Raw genomic sequence first — 16,106 nt, 5'->3', positions numbered from 1 at the left:
CTTAATGTCACAGAATTATACATTTTGAAATGTTCGTGTAAAATGTAAAACTTCGAAAACGGTAAATTTTATGTTTACGTGTATTTTACCATAGTAAAAAAATTTTTTTACATAGGTTTACAGATTCATAGTCTTGGTAATTTTTGAACCTTTCTTAAAAAGGACATTATGAAATGAGTATGAGTTGTCTTTATATTAGTATCACAGTAACTTTCTATTTAAAGTAAATATGAACAGTACGTAGGAATGAAGCAGAAGAAAAAATACTAGTGGAAATTATGAAGACACTAAAGTGTTTTATTTGATATCCTTCATAACTGTTTTTACTTTTGTGTTTCAGAATTCATATTTTATAAAAGTTTGTATGATTTTAGTTTTTTTATCAAGTATATTTGGATATTGCAAAGAAGTGGTCCAAATTTTCCAACAGGTACACAATACATTTTATATCTCTAAAGTTGCAAATATTTAATATGCAGAACATAAATTCTAAACTATTATTGAAGCAATATACATCAGAATAAAATCACATAACTTGGCAAATGTGTGGATTGGAAATACCAAGCATAGACTTTTCAAACTGTAGAAATCCCATGATTTTAGATAAGACTCCTGCACTGAATGATGCCTATTTGGTAAATCTGAAGTAAGGATGTTCTAGTTGTACTAGTCCATATGGCTCTGCTTGGCTACAAATGAACTTATGAATGCCTTTTCTGTATTTTCTCTGATATCAGATATTTTGCTAACATAATAGATTTTGAATTTGAAACTTTTGAATGTAACAATTTATAAAGAACTTACTTGGTCCATGACTCCATTTCAAATGGGCTTTTCTTTGAATTGCTTTCTTAATAAGAATGCTTTTCTTTATTGGATGAAATTTCAAGTTATAATAAAATTTGGGAACTCTTTATAGCATAATTTTTACTTCATACCTTATTTTTTTTAATGGGTGGACCAAGTTCAGATCAGAGTCAAGAATTATGTGAATTATCTACAGTCCTTACTTTGGCTAATAATTGGCATCAATCTTTTATTTCTCAGTGTGGAGGTTTAAAGTCTTTTATTTATTTTTTGGGTTTTTTTGCATCTTTTTATAAGATATATATCTTTTATACAATACCTCATTTTATGTGAAAATTTGTTATATAAGCACATTGATATCTACATTAAAGAATGTTAATGATAGTTACAATGCTTCACATTTGTTTGACATGCATTGCAAGTACTTATATATGTGTATATATGTGTGTGTATGTAGGTGTGTGTGTGTGTGTGTGTGTGTTTATATAGTTGCAGTAAATTGTCACAATTCTGAGAATTAGACTATATTGTTCCATTGTAGCTTAAATGATTTAGGGCATATTATTTAATCTTGTCATAATTTTCATTGTTTACAGATTATAGCCTGAAGTAAACTCTAAAGTTATATGATTTCTCTAACAGAGTTGGTCTCCACATTTTTTTTATTGATACTAAAATCATCGCCTCTATAGGAAATTTGATGTCCAAAACATGAAATCTTTAAGAGCAGGAAATGACATCAAATTGTTATGGTCCTTAAGTATTAGCACAGGTCTCAAACCTCCTTAGAAGCAGCTTTAGTTTATTTGTATCCTGAGAAATTCACATGTATGTCCTCACACAGGCAGAAAGGAATTAGCTAAACTAACATGCAGCTCCCCAGGAATTTCCTTAAGAAGGAATGGACTCTACAGAGAAAGCCCAGAAAGTTGTAGAATTTCCTTAGGTATCAGATTCCCAAAGTGTGCCAGGTCAACAGAAGAGGCTGGGCCACCTCCAATACTGGTCCATACCCAGGGCTCTGAGTTTAGTCAATGATGGTAGGAGATGGCTTCTTGGTCCTAACCCTCTCCAGCTGCACTGCCACAAAAATGTTGCTGCTGGTCAACGTGTGTGTGTGTGTGTGTGTGTGTGTGTGTGTGTGTGTGTGTGTGTAAGATGCCAGGTCTTGGTCTCTACATGTGGTAGTTCTGAATTCTTTTCAACCCCAGAAAAGGAACTATATTTTGGATAATGCCAACGCAGTTGAATGGGTTATCTACACAACGAGCATCGTTTTTGTGTCGCCCTTATTCATTGGTATACCAGCGTCTGTGCAGTGGCAATGTGGAGCGATTGCTATATACTTCTATTGGATGAACTTCTTATTGTATCTTCAGAGGTAAAGCCAGCTTGAATGATTTCTATATCCCTTAGGTATTTTTAATATTAGAAGAACTGTTTTAAGTACCATAAAGTTGTAATTGGCTTACTCCTTTTCCAATTGTTTCAGACTGTGAAGATACCTTTTATGCACTATTAAGGAAAAGGTGAGGGAGGTTTGGAGCTCAGAGTGTAGACCAAGGTTTCTTAACCTTGGCACTACTGAAATTTGTGGCTAGATATATTTTGATGTGGGGGGTGTCCTGTGCATTGAAGAATGTTTAGCAGCATCCCTGGCCTCTATTCACTAGATAGCTAGTAGCAACACCCCCACTATCTGACAACAAAACATGTATCCAGATATTGTCAAATATCTTCTGAGTGGCAAAATCGCCTGGGGTCAAGAACCACTGGTCTAGACAAATCTAGGTTAAATGTGGGAAGTAAATGGGAATAAAAGTATAGGCTATTATTGGCTTTACTTGGTAAAGATATTTTTGAATTTATTTACTTTATTTGCTAAGCATTTACTTTAGATTAAAATAATCAAAATGAAGTGATAGGTATGGGGATGAACAGTGATATAAGAGAAAAAAGTTCAAAAAAACCTAATTCTAGAGGGGGAAAAAGGACTAAGCTCCTTCACCTCCCACACTTGCTAATGTTGAGATAATGTTATTTCATATAATCTTTACAATAATAAGAGGTAAATGTTATCACTCACAGTATATAAAAGAAGAAAATGAAGAGCTGAGTTAAGGAACTTTCCCAGGATCTCAGCTAGTAAGTGGACATTTTACCCATGTCTTTCTAACCCCAGGGACCATGTTTTTCCTACCATATCCTTTGCATCACTGTTCACAAGCACAGTGCTGTGGGGTTGAGTCGCGCCCTTTGGAAAGGACATGGTAGGGTAGGAAGAACTGTGGTCTGGAAGTCAAGAGGCTTCAAGGCAAGTCCAGGTACTGGACTCCCTTGGCTTTGCTATTATCAGTGACCTTCCTGAGTTACTGGACATCTTTTGGGAACTTAGTTTCTGAGCCTCTAAAGTCCATTTCAGCTTTAAAGTCTCACAATTCCCCCTTTAACAAGTTGTCTTTGCCAAAGGAAAAGTCCAAACTGGTGGCTAGATGACACATCCATTATCTTCCTAAACACTTCACAATTTTGGCTCCTAGGAGCGAAAAAGGAAACCTCAGGAGGCCGTGTAAATCACGGGGGTGCCCTTCAGGTGCGTGAGCTCATTCAGAGTCTCCAGTGAATGCACCGCGTGACTCATCTCCAGGATCTCTTTATCAAGCTTTCGGAGCGCCGTCTGTGATCCTGGGAAGACTTTTCTCTCCTACTTTGTTTGAAGTGATACCCAGTGGTCAAGTAGTAAAACAAAGACAAACATTAACAAGAAAAGAAAACCGTTTGACAGTTTGAAAATAAGACAGCTATTCATGATTTCTCATGTCTCCTTTTTGAAAGTGGCCTCAGTTACTCATCTGTGAAACATACTGCCTAATGCACGATAACCATTAACACTGAATGAAATATAATTTGACCAGAAAAGTAAATATATATTTTAATTTAATTTCCCTAGATTTGAAAATTGTGGAATTTTCATCGTTATGTTGGAGGTAATTATGAGAACTTTGTTGAGGTCTACGGTCGTGTTTGTCTTCCTTCTCCTGGCTTTTGGCCTCAGCTTTTACGTCCTCCTGAGTTTGCAGGTGAGGCAGCTCCATCAGTTGATTTTGTTGATGTGAATATTGGGAATACATGTTTATGCTTAAATCTGAATGGCCTAGAAAATTAGTAGTAACATGGCACTTTTTTTAATCTGATAAAATTGCCTTCAAATGATCTTTATTGCAGGAAAAAATATAGTTTAACTCAATGACTTTTTTCCATTGTCAAAATGTTTATATATAATGCATGATGACTTGTTTTAGATACAGAAAAGATCTTTTTGATGACTTTATTGTTAGTTTATTAGTAGTTCTTACCACTTTCAGTAGCTATAGTCCTGTGACTTAAAAAAGTATTCTAAATATGATTTTTATCATTTTACTCTTCAAGAAATATTTTTTCATTATATGCATTTTGCATTTCACTTTTACCTTACCATCTTTTCTCAGGATGCTTTCAGCTCTCCACTGCTTTCTATAATCCAGACCTTCAGCATGATGCTAGGAGATATTAATTATCGTGATGCCTTCCTAGAACCATTTTTGAGAAACGAATTGGCATATCCAGTTCTGTCCTTTATACAGATTATTGCCTTTACCATGTTTGTGCCAATTGTGCTCATGAATTTACTTGTAAGTAATTTATCCTTATATTTTCTTTTTGTTGATCATTTGGGGTATTTAGCAATGATAATTATTCTTAGCCTCCTTCATCTCCCATCATGAAAGGAAAAAGGAACTATTATAAAATCCATTCAGTCAACATTCATTTAGCATGCCAGGCACAGCATGAGGCCCAGGGGATGCCAAGATGCATTCACTGGGCAGATATTTATGAGGAATCTAGACACTGATCCAGGTGCTGGGAAACAGTGGTGAATAGACCAATACCCAGTCCTTACATTATAACCTCGTCATGAAGTTAAATAGTAAATAAATAAATATGTAATATAATGTCACGGGGATGATAAATGCTATGAGGAAATACGAAGCAGACTAAGGAAAGATGAATGGTGTGTGCTGCTCTGGGGTTGGGGTGGGGAGTCAGAGGCTGGGCAGAGATCTTGGTGGAATGAAGGATTAAAACCTCACCTCTGCCTTTAAATTTCTCATTGACTAGAGATTCAAGTGGGGAAGAGCCTCCCAGGCACGAGGGCATCTGTGGCATTCAGGTGCCATGTGTAAACCAGTTGCAGGCTGACCATCCTCAGCAGACATGAACATGCCCTTCAGAGAACCTGCTCCAGCCATGAGCATCTTAGCCAATGCAGGCAGCGGACGTCCCGGGTCCATGGAATGCCTGAGCTGATGTTACAGAGCATTTTTTGTCCTTATTCATTTATGCGTACATGCACACATTCAATTCACTTTTACCGAGTCTGTGCACCAGGGATTGCTCTATACAGTGTTTCTGGAAAGAAAAGAAAATATCGACTACTTAATGTTTTGATTCACTTACTTGATGCAACTCCAGAGTTTTATTTTGATGACCTAGAAAAGTAAAGGATAGCACGAAGAATAATAACGAATGACCCAAAGCCCACATTCTTCCCTTAGAATCTCTTCTGTTTTGGGAGACAATTATCTAGAAGAGGATTTGGCCTAGCAGTAGTACACATTGGTGCCATCTCTACCTGCATGTCCCAGAAGAAGATCAAACCCAACAGAGCCAGACTGTCAACATGTGCTTCCCTTCAAACTCTGCTGCTACCTCTCAGTAGCCCCTTCCTGGTCATCTGACTTAGATCACTGGAAGACACTAGATTCAGCTCTGCCCTTCCCTCACTTCTTCCAGTAAATAGCTGCCTCTTATGCCTACTTCCAGTTGGCTCACACCTTATGGTTCCTCATCCATATTGCTGCAGTAGCCCAAAGGCTATCTGGTCTCACTTCTCTAATACTTCCTGCAAATTGTCACCACAGTGACATTCTAAGGAAAAGCTGAACCTGTCGGTGACTTTTTCATCCTCCCCACCCCCCACCCCAAGACTCTTCAATTCAGTCTAAACCTATCAGCATGGCACGCAAGGGTCCTCATGATCTGGATCTTACTCAGACCTCACCAAGCTCCCCACTGTTGGCATTAAATATATGTTAGCTACAATTAATTATTAGTAATTTATCTACTCTATGCCTCACAAGATCAGATGTCTTCAGATCCTAGGCAAGTATCTTAAATGTGTGAAGCAGTCGGTATGAGACAGCTGGTTTTGATGGAGGCTGATATGAACTAGGGAGAATGCCCACCGAAAAGCTTCTAAATTAAAAATAAAAAACATTATCCTGCCAAGTCCTACTTGTTGACTATACATGGTTCTCAGTGCTAGTCTGCACACCCTGGAATATACTCTTTCACTGCTCATTCATTCAGTAGCTCTTTTGTGTACTTATTGTATGCCCTGTATGGTTCTAAGCACTGGGCATACAGTGCTCACTTGGACAGACCGAGCCCTTCTTTCATGCGGTTTACTTGACATTAAGCTTTTTGAGAGCATCAGCAGCCAGGAGGCTGGATCAGCATAGGCAGGTACTGATTGTCTAACAAATGTGCATCAGCTAATGTAAGTAAGTGGATTTCATCTGGATTGAGTAGAACTGAGCCGATGGGTTCCCCTCACCTAATTCTGTGAAGCCGTGGATTTCTAGATGGAGTTACTGTTTGTTTTTGTTTGCTACCGAAGCCACACCTACCCTTGAGGTGTACTTCTTCCTGCCAGACCTATGTAAGGTATACATTTCTGCATCACCTCAGTTTGCTATTAACTTTTCCATGTTGTCCATACACTCTTGTTTACCTTAGATGCTAAACTCCTGGAGTTTGCAACCATGTTGCGTGGCTGCCCCAATGGCATTTGATATTATATCACCCCTGTCATCTCCAAAAATAACAAATTTTTATTTTAAATTAAAATAAATTTCAGATTAATTTGTGTGTTCTAATTTTTTATGATAACACTTAAAATTACTGAACCCACCAATGTGGCTACCATTGTCACAAAGGTATACAGGCTTTGCAGTTTGCTGCAAGATGTGTTAGTCATGTGTGTTGAGGCCACTGCTAGGCAATTACATGCTCACTCTCTCACTGCAGCCAAAGAGATCTTGGTGCATTTTTAGGTGAGCCATTAAACTGGTGATGACTCTGTGCTGTGCTGTTTTTCAGATTGGTTTGGCAGTTGGTGACATTGCAGAGGTCCAGAAGCATGCATTGTTGAAGAGGATTGCTATGCAGGTAAGTATTGTATTTATTTAAAACTTCTTGAAATTAGCATCATCTTAATTATTCACGTATGAGAATAGCTGCATTCTGTGAAATTATTTAAAACAGATATTTTCTTAGTGCTGAGAAGCACTAATCATTTCTGCTGTAGTCAAAGAATCCAAAATGATGAAAAAACTTCCCTAGAACAATTTCAGCAGAGAAACTGACAAATTACCTGGGCCTCTTTCAATGTCAACATGTGGCCAACCAGGTGGCTAGTTGCTAAATAAGAATATGACAGGTGTGAGGTATTCTGTCTTATCACAGCCCTGCTGGTGCAAGGAGCTCCTGATACTCTGGCCACAGCAATGCAAGGTTCCCACACCGCATGGTCTATTGAAATGTTCACTGCATCCATGAGATTTTGTTCCTTTGTCATATTCCTTACATTTTTCTAGATAATTCGATGTAGACTTCACTGGAGTCAGAGGCTTCTGGATAGGTCCTTGGCTGTTGAATCTTGTGAGGTGGTCTCCTGTTACACAATGCAAAACTATTTCTATGCTCTTATTTGCATTGTCTTTAAATTTCAAATTTGAATGGGAATATTTGATGCTTCAAAAATATCTGATGACCAGTTGAACATACACATTCAGAAACTTAGGCCAGTTCAAGAAAAAGACAAATTCATGGTAAGATTTATACTTGACCCTCTTCACTTTTGTCATGCTGCTTTCTTCTCTGTTACTCAGCTATCTATTAGCATATGTTTATTTCTGAAAAATGCTCCAATACACATGTGTGTGGCACACAGTACAACTTAGCATGAGTCACCCAGTTACTTACTGACTTTAATAAGTAAAATCAGTCTAATGAGAGAGCACCTCAACATTCAGAGTATAAAACATCAAAATCAACTTAGAACCATCCTTAAACTCTCTTTTCTGTGACTACGCTGTACATTATACAGAGGGCTTGGCACATTTAAGGAGCAAGAATATATAAATTAAATGGTTAAAATGTTAGGTTCAGAAAATGAATGCAAGCACAGCTAAGGAAATGCTACATGGAAGAGCTGGCATGTGAGTCAGACATAGAAAGATAGGATTTAGAAGGGCGGGACCCGGCAGGAGCAAAGGGCTGACGACAACAAGAAGTTAGGCTAAGGAGGGGTGAAGGGCCGTCTGGCCTGGAAGGATGGCTCCTTAGACGGTACTAAGGCTGCTCAAGAGATAGAGGGCTTCATTTAAAAATAGCAAAAGAAAACCTTAGCTTTTTCTTTTTTTTTTTAAAGATTTTATTTTTGAGTAATCTCTACACCCAACCTGGGGTTCAAACTCACAACCCTGAGATCTAGAGTCTTGCTCTACTGACTGAGCCAGGCAGGCACCTCCGAAAACCTTAGCTTTGAAAGAAAGGGCAGTAAAGATGAAAGTGCTTCAAGTTATTTTGTTAGTCAGTGGACCTTATTATCAGCTCTTCCAAAGAACGAGAACAAAATGAAAGTGGTGTGTAAGATGATCTGTTACTATCTCGATTTAGTGGAGAAAGATTAGAGGAAGGAAGAGCTAACTGACCAGTTACTACTGTAACAAAGATGGAGTGCAGGACTCGAAGGAGGTGGGTGAGGAGAGGAAAAGAGATGTATCGACCTCTTCGCAGGCTTGTCAGCAGTACTTCATAGCAACTCTTGAAAAGATCAAGGGAAGTAAGTAAAAACAAAAGAAGCAACAGCACTACATAAGACATCTGGGGGAAGCCCACTAAACCACACTGTCAGGACAGTGGATATGAAAAGCACAGTTCTATATTAGATTGGATCTCTTTGCTGAAACACAACAGCACAAAGGCCTGTAAAGGAAACAGGCAAAGCAAGTGCTCCTGTGTTATCTGTTCCTTGTTTTGGATCATGAAGGCACTGGCTAGAAAACCAGGAAGCCATTCTTTTATTTCCCCTAAGCTGTTTTTTAAGCAAATCTCTACATCCACGTACAACTCTCTCTGTCAGACTTACAACCTCAGTCTGAGGCCACATCAGAACTGGAGCGGAGGGACCTTTAGTCTTCTCACAAAGTCATCTCAGCCCTAAGTGGGGACAGAGAGCTTCTTGGGGCGGTGCATGCTGGGAGATGTAACAGTTACTCAAAGACAGGCGTCGTGAGTATTTTGAGGAACTTGGAGCACTTTAGTTTTCAACATTAGTATCCACACTTCCGGTTTAGGCTGGCAGCTGTAGACACTCCACGTGTACAGACAGGCCGCACATCACAAAAGGAGACCCACGGAGCCTTACCTTCCACATGGGAAACCCACCAGATAGAGGAGGTGAAGATGAGCCCTTAGCCCACGGGAGCCATGTTCAGTGGGTCCCTCTAGACCCACCAAGGTTGGACTTGAAGCTCTGCTTGCCATCCTCCCCAGGACCATATTTGAGAAAGGAAATCTGGGAGGTCCTATGTAGAAAATGAACAGAGTTAAGACACACCTCGTGCTTTGTCTGTTGGCAGGCACTAGACTTGAATAAATCTTTTTCAATCAAGTAAGTGGATAACATGTGACCTCTGAAAAAATGTCTATTGCAAGAGGAAAGGAATATTGTCTTTAAGACCCAAGGGAAAAGGGAACCTTGGAATTTATTTATTATAGAAACTCAAATAAAATACCTAATTAGTGTTGTGAATAAAAGAGAAGAAAACATAGCTGTTCTTGAAACTGGAATATATAGCACGTTAAGTGGTGGTAAGTGCTATAAAAATAGGGAAGCAAGATACAGAGTGTTTAAACAGGTGGTCAGGAAAGTTCTTAGCATCTCACCATTTGTGGATGTGAACCACTGAAATGCCCATTTATAAAAAAGCTGATGGTCTTAGCAAACTCTCACCTACATGGTAATTACAAAAAATACATCTAAACAACAGACACAAAGGACTATAAAAAAGAAGATAAATTTGGCAAACAAAAAGTAAACTAAATATCAACTCAAGGTTAATCTGTTAAATGAGACAAAAGATTGTATCTCTGAAAATAGAAATTAGACTCAAGATAGGTCATGGATAAACTATTTTGCACCCAATAGCACAGCCTGAAAAGTCGAAGTACTACCCCTCGATGTGGCAGTTGCCATCCTTTCACTGGTTCCTGTCATGGTCCTCCCTCTCAGCACAGCTTCCTCCCCCGTCACAGGTGCACACCATGCCTGCCGCACCGCCCGGCTGTGTGCAGCTTGTAGTGCGGTGCCCCGAGTATGGGCCAAGTCTTATATGCCCGGTGTCAGTCACGGTCCCTGAACAGTGAACATCTGCTCACTTACACTGACTTCCTTCTTTAAACAGTTTGCCCCAACTGCGGATCGCTGCCCCTGTCTTGTCAATGGATGAGCTGAGAGACAGGGAACCTGGCCAGCCCGGCTGCTTGTGCATAAAGCAGGACACAGGAGACAGTTTTCAGTTTGCTGTACTAATGGCTGCTTGTGTGTGGTGTAAAATTCCAGATGCTTATTAATGATCCCTCTCAATCAATCCAAACTGCACGTTAGGTGGAGCTTCATACCAGCTTAGAGAAGAAGCTGCCCCTCTGGTTCCTACGCAAAGTAGATCAGAAATCCATCGTGGTGTATCCCAACAGGCCCAGATGTACAGGGTTACTAGTAAGTACATGTGAAAAACATCAGCATGGTACGTCTGACATCTGTTCACTGTGTTATCCTTAAGGGTACCCTTTGATAGACTGAGTCGCCATACCTGTGGAAACAAGTAATTGTGATTTAAAAAAAAAAATAAGCGCATGATTAACCCACAGTGAGAAAGTGCTGGGCAATGGGAAGGAGGCATTTGTCCTACTGGTTCATTCACAACATTTGTGTTAAGTGTGTACCACACCCCTGTGAGAGTAGATGGGTGGGTTGGTGGATCAGCCATGCCCTGTATCTTTCTTACAGTGTAGCTTTTCTGTTTTTCTTAGTCACATGTCACTTACATATATGTGCAAAAAAATGTGTGTGCAAATATAGAGCACGTATGTACTTAAGCTCAGATATATACACACACACTTGCATGGGGAGTGAACATTATAGAAAATATATTAAGTGTTGAAGACTAAGCAAGCCACTGCATTATAATGGAAAAGGGACTGTACTGAGAGAAGTACTGGATGCTAATGTTGGCCATGCCTGGGCTTCCTCCTCTCTCTATGAATAGTCTTTCTGACTTCTTTGCATATTAATTTTCCATTGTGTAGCCATGAAATGATAAAGTCGATCGAGTGTCGGCCTAGGCTTTATTCTAACTACACTACTTCCCTGTTTAATTTCATTCATATCCATGGTTGCAACTACTCCTAAAATACAGAAGGCTCAGCAATTGATTCTCTAGCCTAAAGCTCTGAGTTCCAGGCTCCTACGTCCAGCTGTCTACCTGACATCTTCACTGGTATGTCTCAAGGTACCTCAAATTCTGCATATTCAAAACAAACTCATGCAAAAGAAACTCACAATTTTCACTCCTCCCATGTTTTACTCCCCCTGCAGAGAAAAAAATGAAAAAAAGCCTCTTCTCTCTCCAAAGTTTCCTATTTCAATTAATGTCAACGCCATTCATTTGCTTGTGCAAGATGTCATGCTTGATGTCTCCTTCCCCTCTCCTGACCCCTCACACCCAGTCACTCTCATGTTTGCTTGGTTAGGCTTCCTGGATGGCCTATGTGGACTGCCATCTTCTCTTGCCTGGACTCTTAGAAGTGCCTCATTCCTAGTTATTTCATATCTGCTCTTGACCCATTCCAGTCTACCAATGGTTTGAAAGACACTAAATTTTAAAAATATATATTAAAATAGCATTTCAGAAATGTCCTCATGGGAAATTCAGATGTGTTGGATAATGGTGCAGTTTTAGAGAACTAATCCTGTATGGAATACCACCACTTATGATGAGCATTTTTCATGAGAAAATATAAGATGATCCAGTTAAACCTTTTCATAAACAATCTTTCACTCCAATTTCCTCCTTCTATATTATCTATGCATCTTGTACTTTATTCATGATTTGTTTTATAGCTCTTTATATGTCTGTTTCTCTCAACAGCTGTGAGCTCCTTGAGGGCCGTAGCTATGTCTTGGCTATTTGTGGTGCTGGCGTACCTGGTTCAGCAGCTGAATCGCAGCACATGTTCAAGAAATAGTTCCTGAACTGAGTTCAACCTGAGTAACTATTCATTTTTTATCCCACAGCGTATATTTCAGTTTATGTTTTGCACCAAAGAAACAAGACAGGAAATTCCAAATGTTGACACATCTCTAGAAATAGAAATATTGAAGCAGAAATACCGGTATGTGTTTTTCTTTATATCTGCATTTGAGCAACTTAAAACTTTTAAATAATGATGTATAAAGTTATATTGTATATTTGCGTTTACCTCCTATATTAAGTCATACTTGAGCTGACTGATGTCATAGTATATTGAGAATCATGAGAAATTTTTTAGACGCAACAACTTATTTGCTGCAATTCACCGGTTTTGCCAGTCAGTATCTTAAACGGCATTCCCACGAGCCATCTGCATCATATACCAAAGCTTCGACACATTTTGAGGATTCCTAGAGAAGTTATATAGTGTACAGTGGTTAAGCATGCGGGCTTTAGAGTTAATGTACCTGAGTTGAAAGCCCTGTTCAACTGCTTATTAACTCTATGACCTTGGGCAAGCCACTCACTCTTTCTGTGCAATAGCATTTTAATCTTTAAAATGGGAACAAAAATAAACTGGCCAAGAACTAACAGTACAACCTGAAGAAGAACACTTAAACTTAAAAATGTGTATTGCTTAGAAGGGTTATGACTACCATGAAGCTGTGACCTGGACACAGCCCATCTGATAGAGAATACTTCTAGTAACCCAGGCTTTTCTGCACACGAGGACTGAAAAGATAATTGACGATAAATTCATAAGACATGTATATCCTTTTAGGCTGAAGGATCTCACTTCTCTTCTGGAAAAACAGCATGAGCTTATTAAACTCATCATTCAGAAGATGGAAATCATCTCTGAGACAGAGGATGAAGATAACCATAGTTCTTTTCAAGACAGGTTTAAAAAAGAATGGTTAGAACAAAGGAATAGCAAGTGGAATTCTGTGTTGAAAGCAGTAAAGACAAAGACACACAGCCCTTCACGTTAGCCTGCAGTGGGGCTTCCTGGGGGGAGCAGTTTGCATGACCCTATTGGGTCCAATTTCCAGTTTGGCGAAAGTGAGGAAAACAGAAATATGATTCTGATTTCACTACATGTGAAAGGATGGTTCCTGTAGTCTTTGTAAATTATTCCTTTCTATTCATATTTTATGCCAATTAGTATGTATAGAGAATATCCTTGCTAGTAAGTTCAATTTGCACTTCACTTCTCATTTGAATGGGTAGAAAACTAACTTGTTAGAACACATGATAAGTACTAGTAAATGTAACTGTTAACCTAGAACACAAATGTCAATACTGGATCCTGCTTGATAATTATACAATATGTAATGTATTAGACAATAAAGTATTATATTAGGTTATACCATTTGGTATGCTTTTTTTCGTGTTGGAAGAACCTGTGGGTGGAACACGTGTACTCTGTTCCAACTATAATAAATTGCCACACCCTTCTTGCTGCTAACACACCTGATGTCACTTTGAGTTGAGACCCAAATTAACAGACCTTATAATATGCATGAATTTTACTATAGATATATTATATGTTGTCTCTATATTTTTGGTTTGCTAATAACCATAATAAATGTACAACCTATATATTCACCCCACTGATTATTGTGTGAGCTTTTTACTACATTTAGTTTTTTGAGATTTGTAAAAATGCTTCCATCACATATGGAACCGGAGAAAGACACTACAAAAAAAAGAGAACTGCAGGCCAATATTTCTAAATGGACATAGATCCTCAGTGAAATATTAGCAAACTGAATCCAACAATACATTTAAAAAAATCATACACCACAATCAAGTGGGATTTATTGCCAGGATGCAAGGGTGGTTCAATATTTGTCAAACAATCGACATATGGCACATTAGTAAGAGAAAGGATAAAAACCATATGATCATTTCAATAGGTGCCAAGAAAGCATTTCACAATGTACAACATCCATTCACCATAAAAACCCACGGCAAAGTGGGTCTAGAGGGAATATGCCTCAACATAATAAAGGCCTTATACGAAGAATCCACAGCCAGTGTCATAGTCCATGGTGAAAAACTGAGCTTTTCCCCTAAGGTCAGAAGAAGACAAAGATATCCACTCTTACCACTTTTATGCAACATAGTCCTGGAAGCCCTAGGCACAACAATTAGACCACATACAGAAATAAAAGGCATCCAAATTTGGTAAGGAAGAAATATAACTTTATTTGCAGATTATATGATACTATATATAGGAAACCCTAAAGACTCCACCAAAAACGTACTGGAACTGATAAATGAATTCCGTGAAGTCGCATGGTACAAAATCAACATACAGAAATCTGTTGCATTCCTATACATTAATAATGAAGCAACAGAAAATGAAATTAAGAAAACAGTCTCATTTAAAATTGCACCTAAAACAATTTTCTAGGAATAAATTTAACCAAAGACCTGTACTCTGAGGACTATAAAACATTGATTAACGAGATTCAAGATTATGCAAAAAAAAAAAAATAGAGATTTCGATGCTCATGGGTTGGAAAAACAAATACTGTTAAAATGTGCATACTACTCAAAGCAATCTACAGATCTAATGAAATCCCTATCAAAATGCCAACAGCATTTTTCACAGAACATACAATTCTAAAATTTGTATGGAACCACAGAAGACATCGGATAGCCAAAGCCATCTTGAAAAAGAGAAACAAAACTGCAAGTATCACAATTCCGAATTTCAATTTATATTACAAAGCAGTAGTAATTAAAACAGTATGGTATGGACACAAAAACAGACACACAGATCAGTGGACTAGAACAGAAAACCCAGAAATAAACCCACAATTATACAGCCAATTAATCTTCAACAAAGGGGAAATGAATATACAATGGAAAAAAGATAGTCTCTTCAAAATATGGTGTTGGGAAAACTGGACAGGAACATGCAAATGAATGAAACTGAACCATTTTCTTTCATCATACACAAAAATAAACTCAAAATGGATTAAAGATTTAAATGTGAGACCTGAAACCATAAAAACCCTAGAAGAGAGGACAGGCAGTAATTTCTCTGACATTGGCCATAGCAACATTTTTCAAGATACATCTCCTGAGGCAAGCAAAATAAAGCAAAAATAAACTATTGGGACTTCATCAAAATAAGTTTCTGCACAGTGAAGGAAACAATCAAGAAAACTAAAAGGCAACCTACAGAATGGGAGAAGATATTTGCAAATGACACATCCAATAAAGGGTTAGTATCCAAAATATATAAAGAACTGATACAAATCAACACCCAAAAAGCAAATAATCCAGTTTTAAAATGGGCTGAAGTATGAACAGACATTTTTCTAAAGATGACATACAAATGGCCAACAAACACATGCAAAGATGCTCAACGTCACAAATCATCAGGGAAATGCAAATCAAAACCACAATGAAATATTACACCTGTCAGAATGACTAAAATCAAAAACAAAACAACAATGTTGGCAAGGATGTGGAGAAAACAGAACCCTCACGCACTATTGGTGGGAATGTAAATTGGTGCAACCACCGTGGAAAACAGTATGGAGGTTCTTTCAAAAATTAAAAATAGAAGTACCATATGATCCAGTAATTTCACAACTGGGTATTTACCCAAAGAATATGAAAACACTAATTCAAAAAGATATATGCACTTTATGTTTATTGCAGCATTATTTACAATAGCCAAACTGTGGAAGCAGTCCAGCTGTCCATCAATAGATGAATAAAGAAGGTGTGGTGTGTCTATCTCAATGTATATATGTGTGTATCTATACACATACATACAAAGGACTATTGTTCAGCCACAAAAAAGAATGAAATCTTGCCATCTGCAACATGGATAGAGCTAGAGAGTATAATGCTATG

General features: G+C 38.2%; 1 protein-coding gene across 1 annotated transcript in view; it reads left to right on the top strand.

Moving 5' to 3' along the window:
- The window catches only part of TRPA1 (transient receptor potential cation channel subfamily A member 1), a 49,694-nt gene extending 36,475 nt beyond the window's left edge, over positions 1-13,219 (top strand). Inside the window, exons 20-27 of the mRNA XM_040625586.1 lie at positions 341-430; positions 2,019-2,188; positions 3,758-3,887; positions 4,296-4,478; positions 7,009-7,077; positions 10,583-10,693; positions 12,272-12,369; positions 13,009-13,219. Of these exons, the coding sequence (XP_040481520.1) occupies positions 341-430; positions 2,019-2,188; positions 3,758-3,887; positions 4,296-4,478; positions 7,009-7,077; positions 10,583-10,693; positions 12,272-12,369; positions 13,009-13,219 (1,062 nt within the window). The remainder of the gene's footprint in view (positions 1-340; positions 431-2,018; positions 2,189-3,757; positions 3,888-4,295; positions 4,479-7,008; positions 7,078-10,582; positions 10,694-12,271; positions 12,370-13,008) is intronic.
- The last annotated feature ends 2,887 nt before the right edge of the window (positions 13,220-16,106 follow it).

The sequence above is a fragment of the Ursus maritimus genome, unplaced genomic scaffold (genome assembly GCF_017311325.1).
Source record: "Ursus maritimus isolate PB19 unplaced genomic scaffold, ASM1731132v1 scaffold_9, whole genome shotgun sequence".
In the NCBI taxonomy this organism is placed as follows: domain Eukaryota; kingdom Metazoa; phylum Chordata; class Mammalia; order Carnivora; family Ursidae; genus Ursus; species Ursus maritimus.
This window is presented reverse-complemented; position numbering and strand designations above follow the sequence as displayed.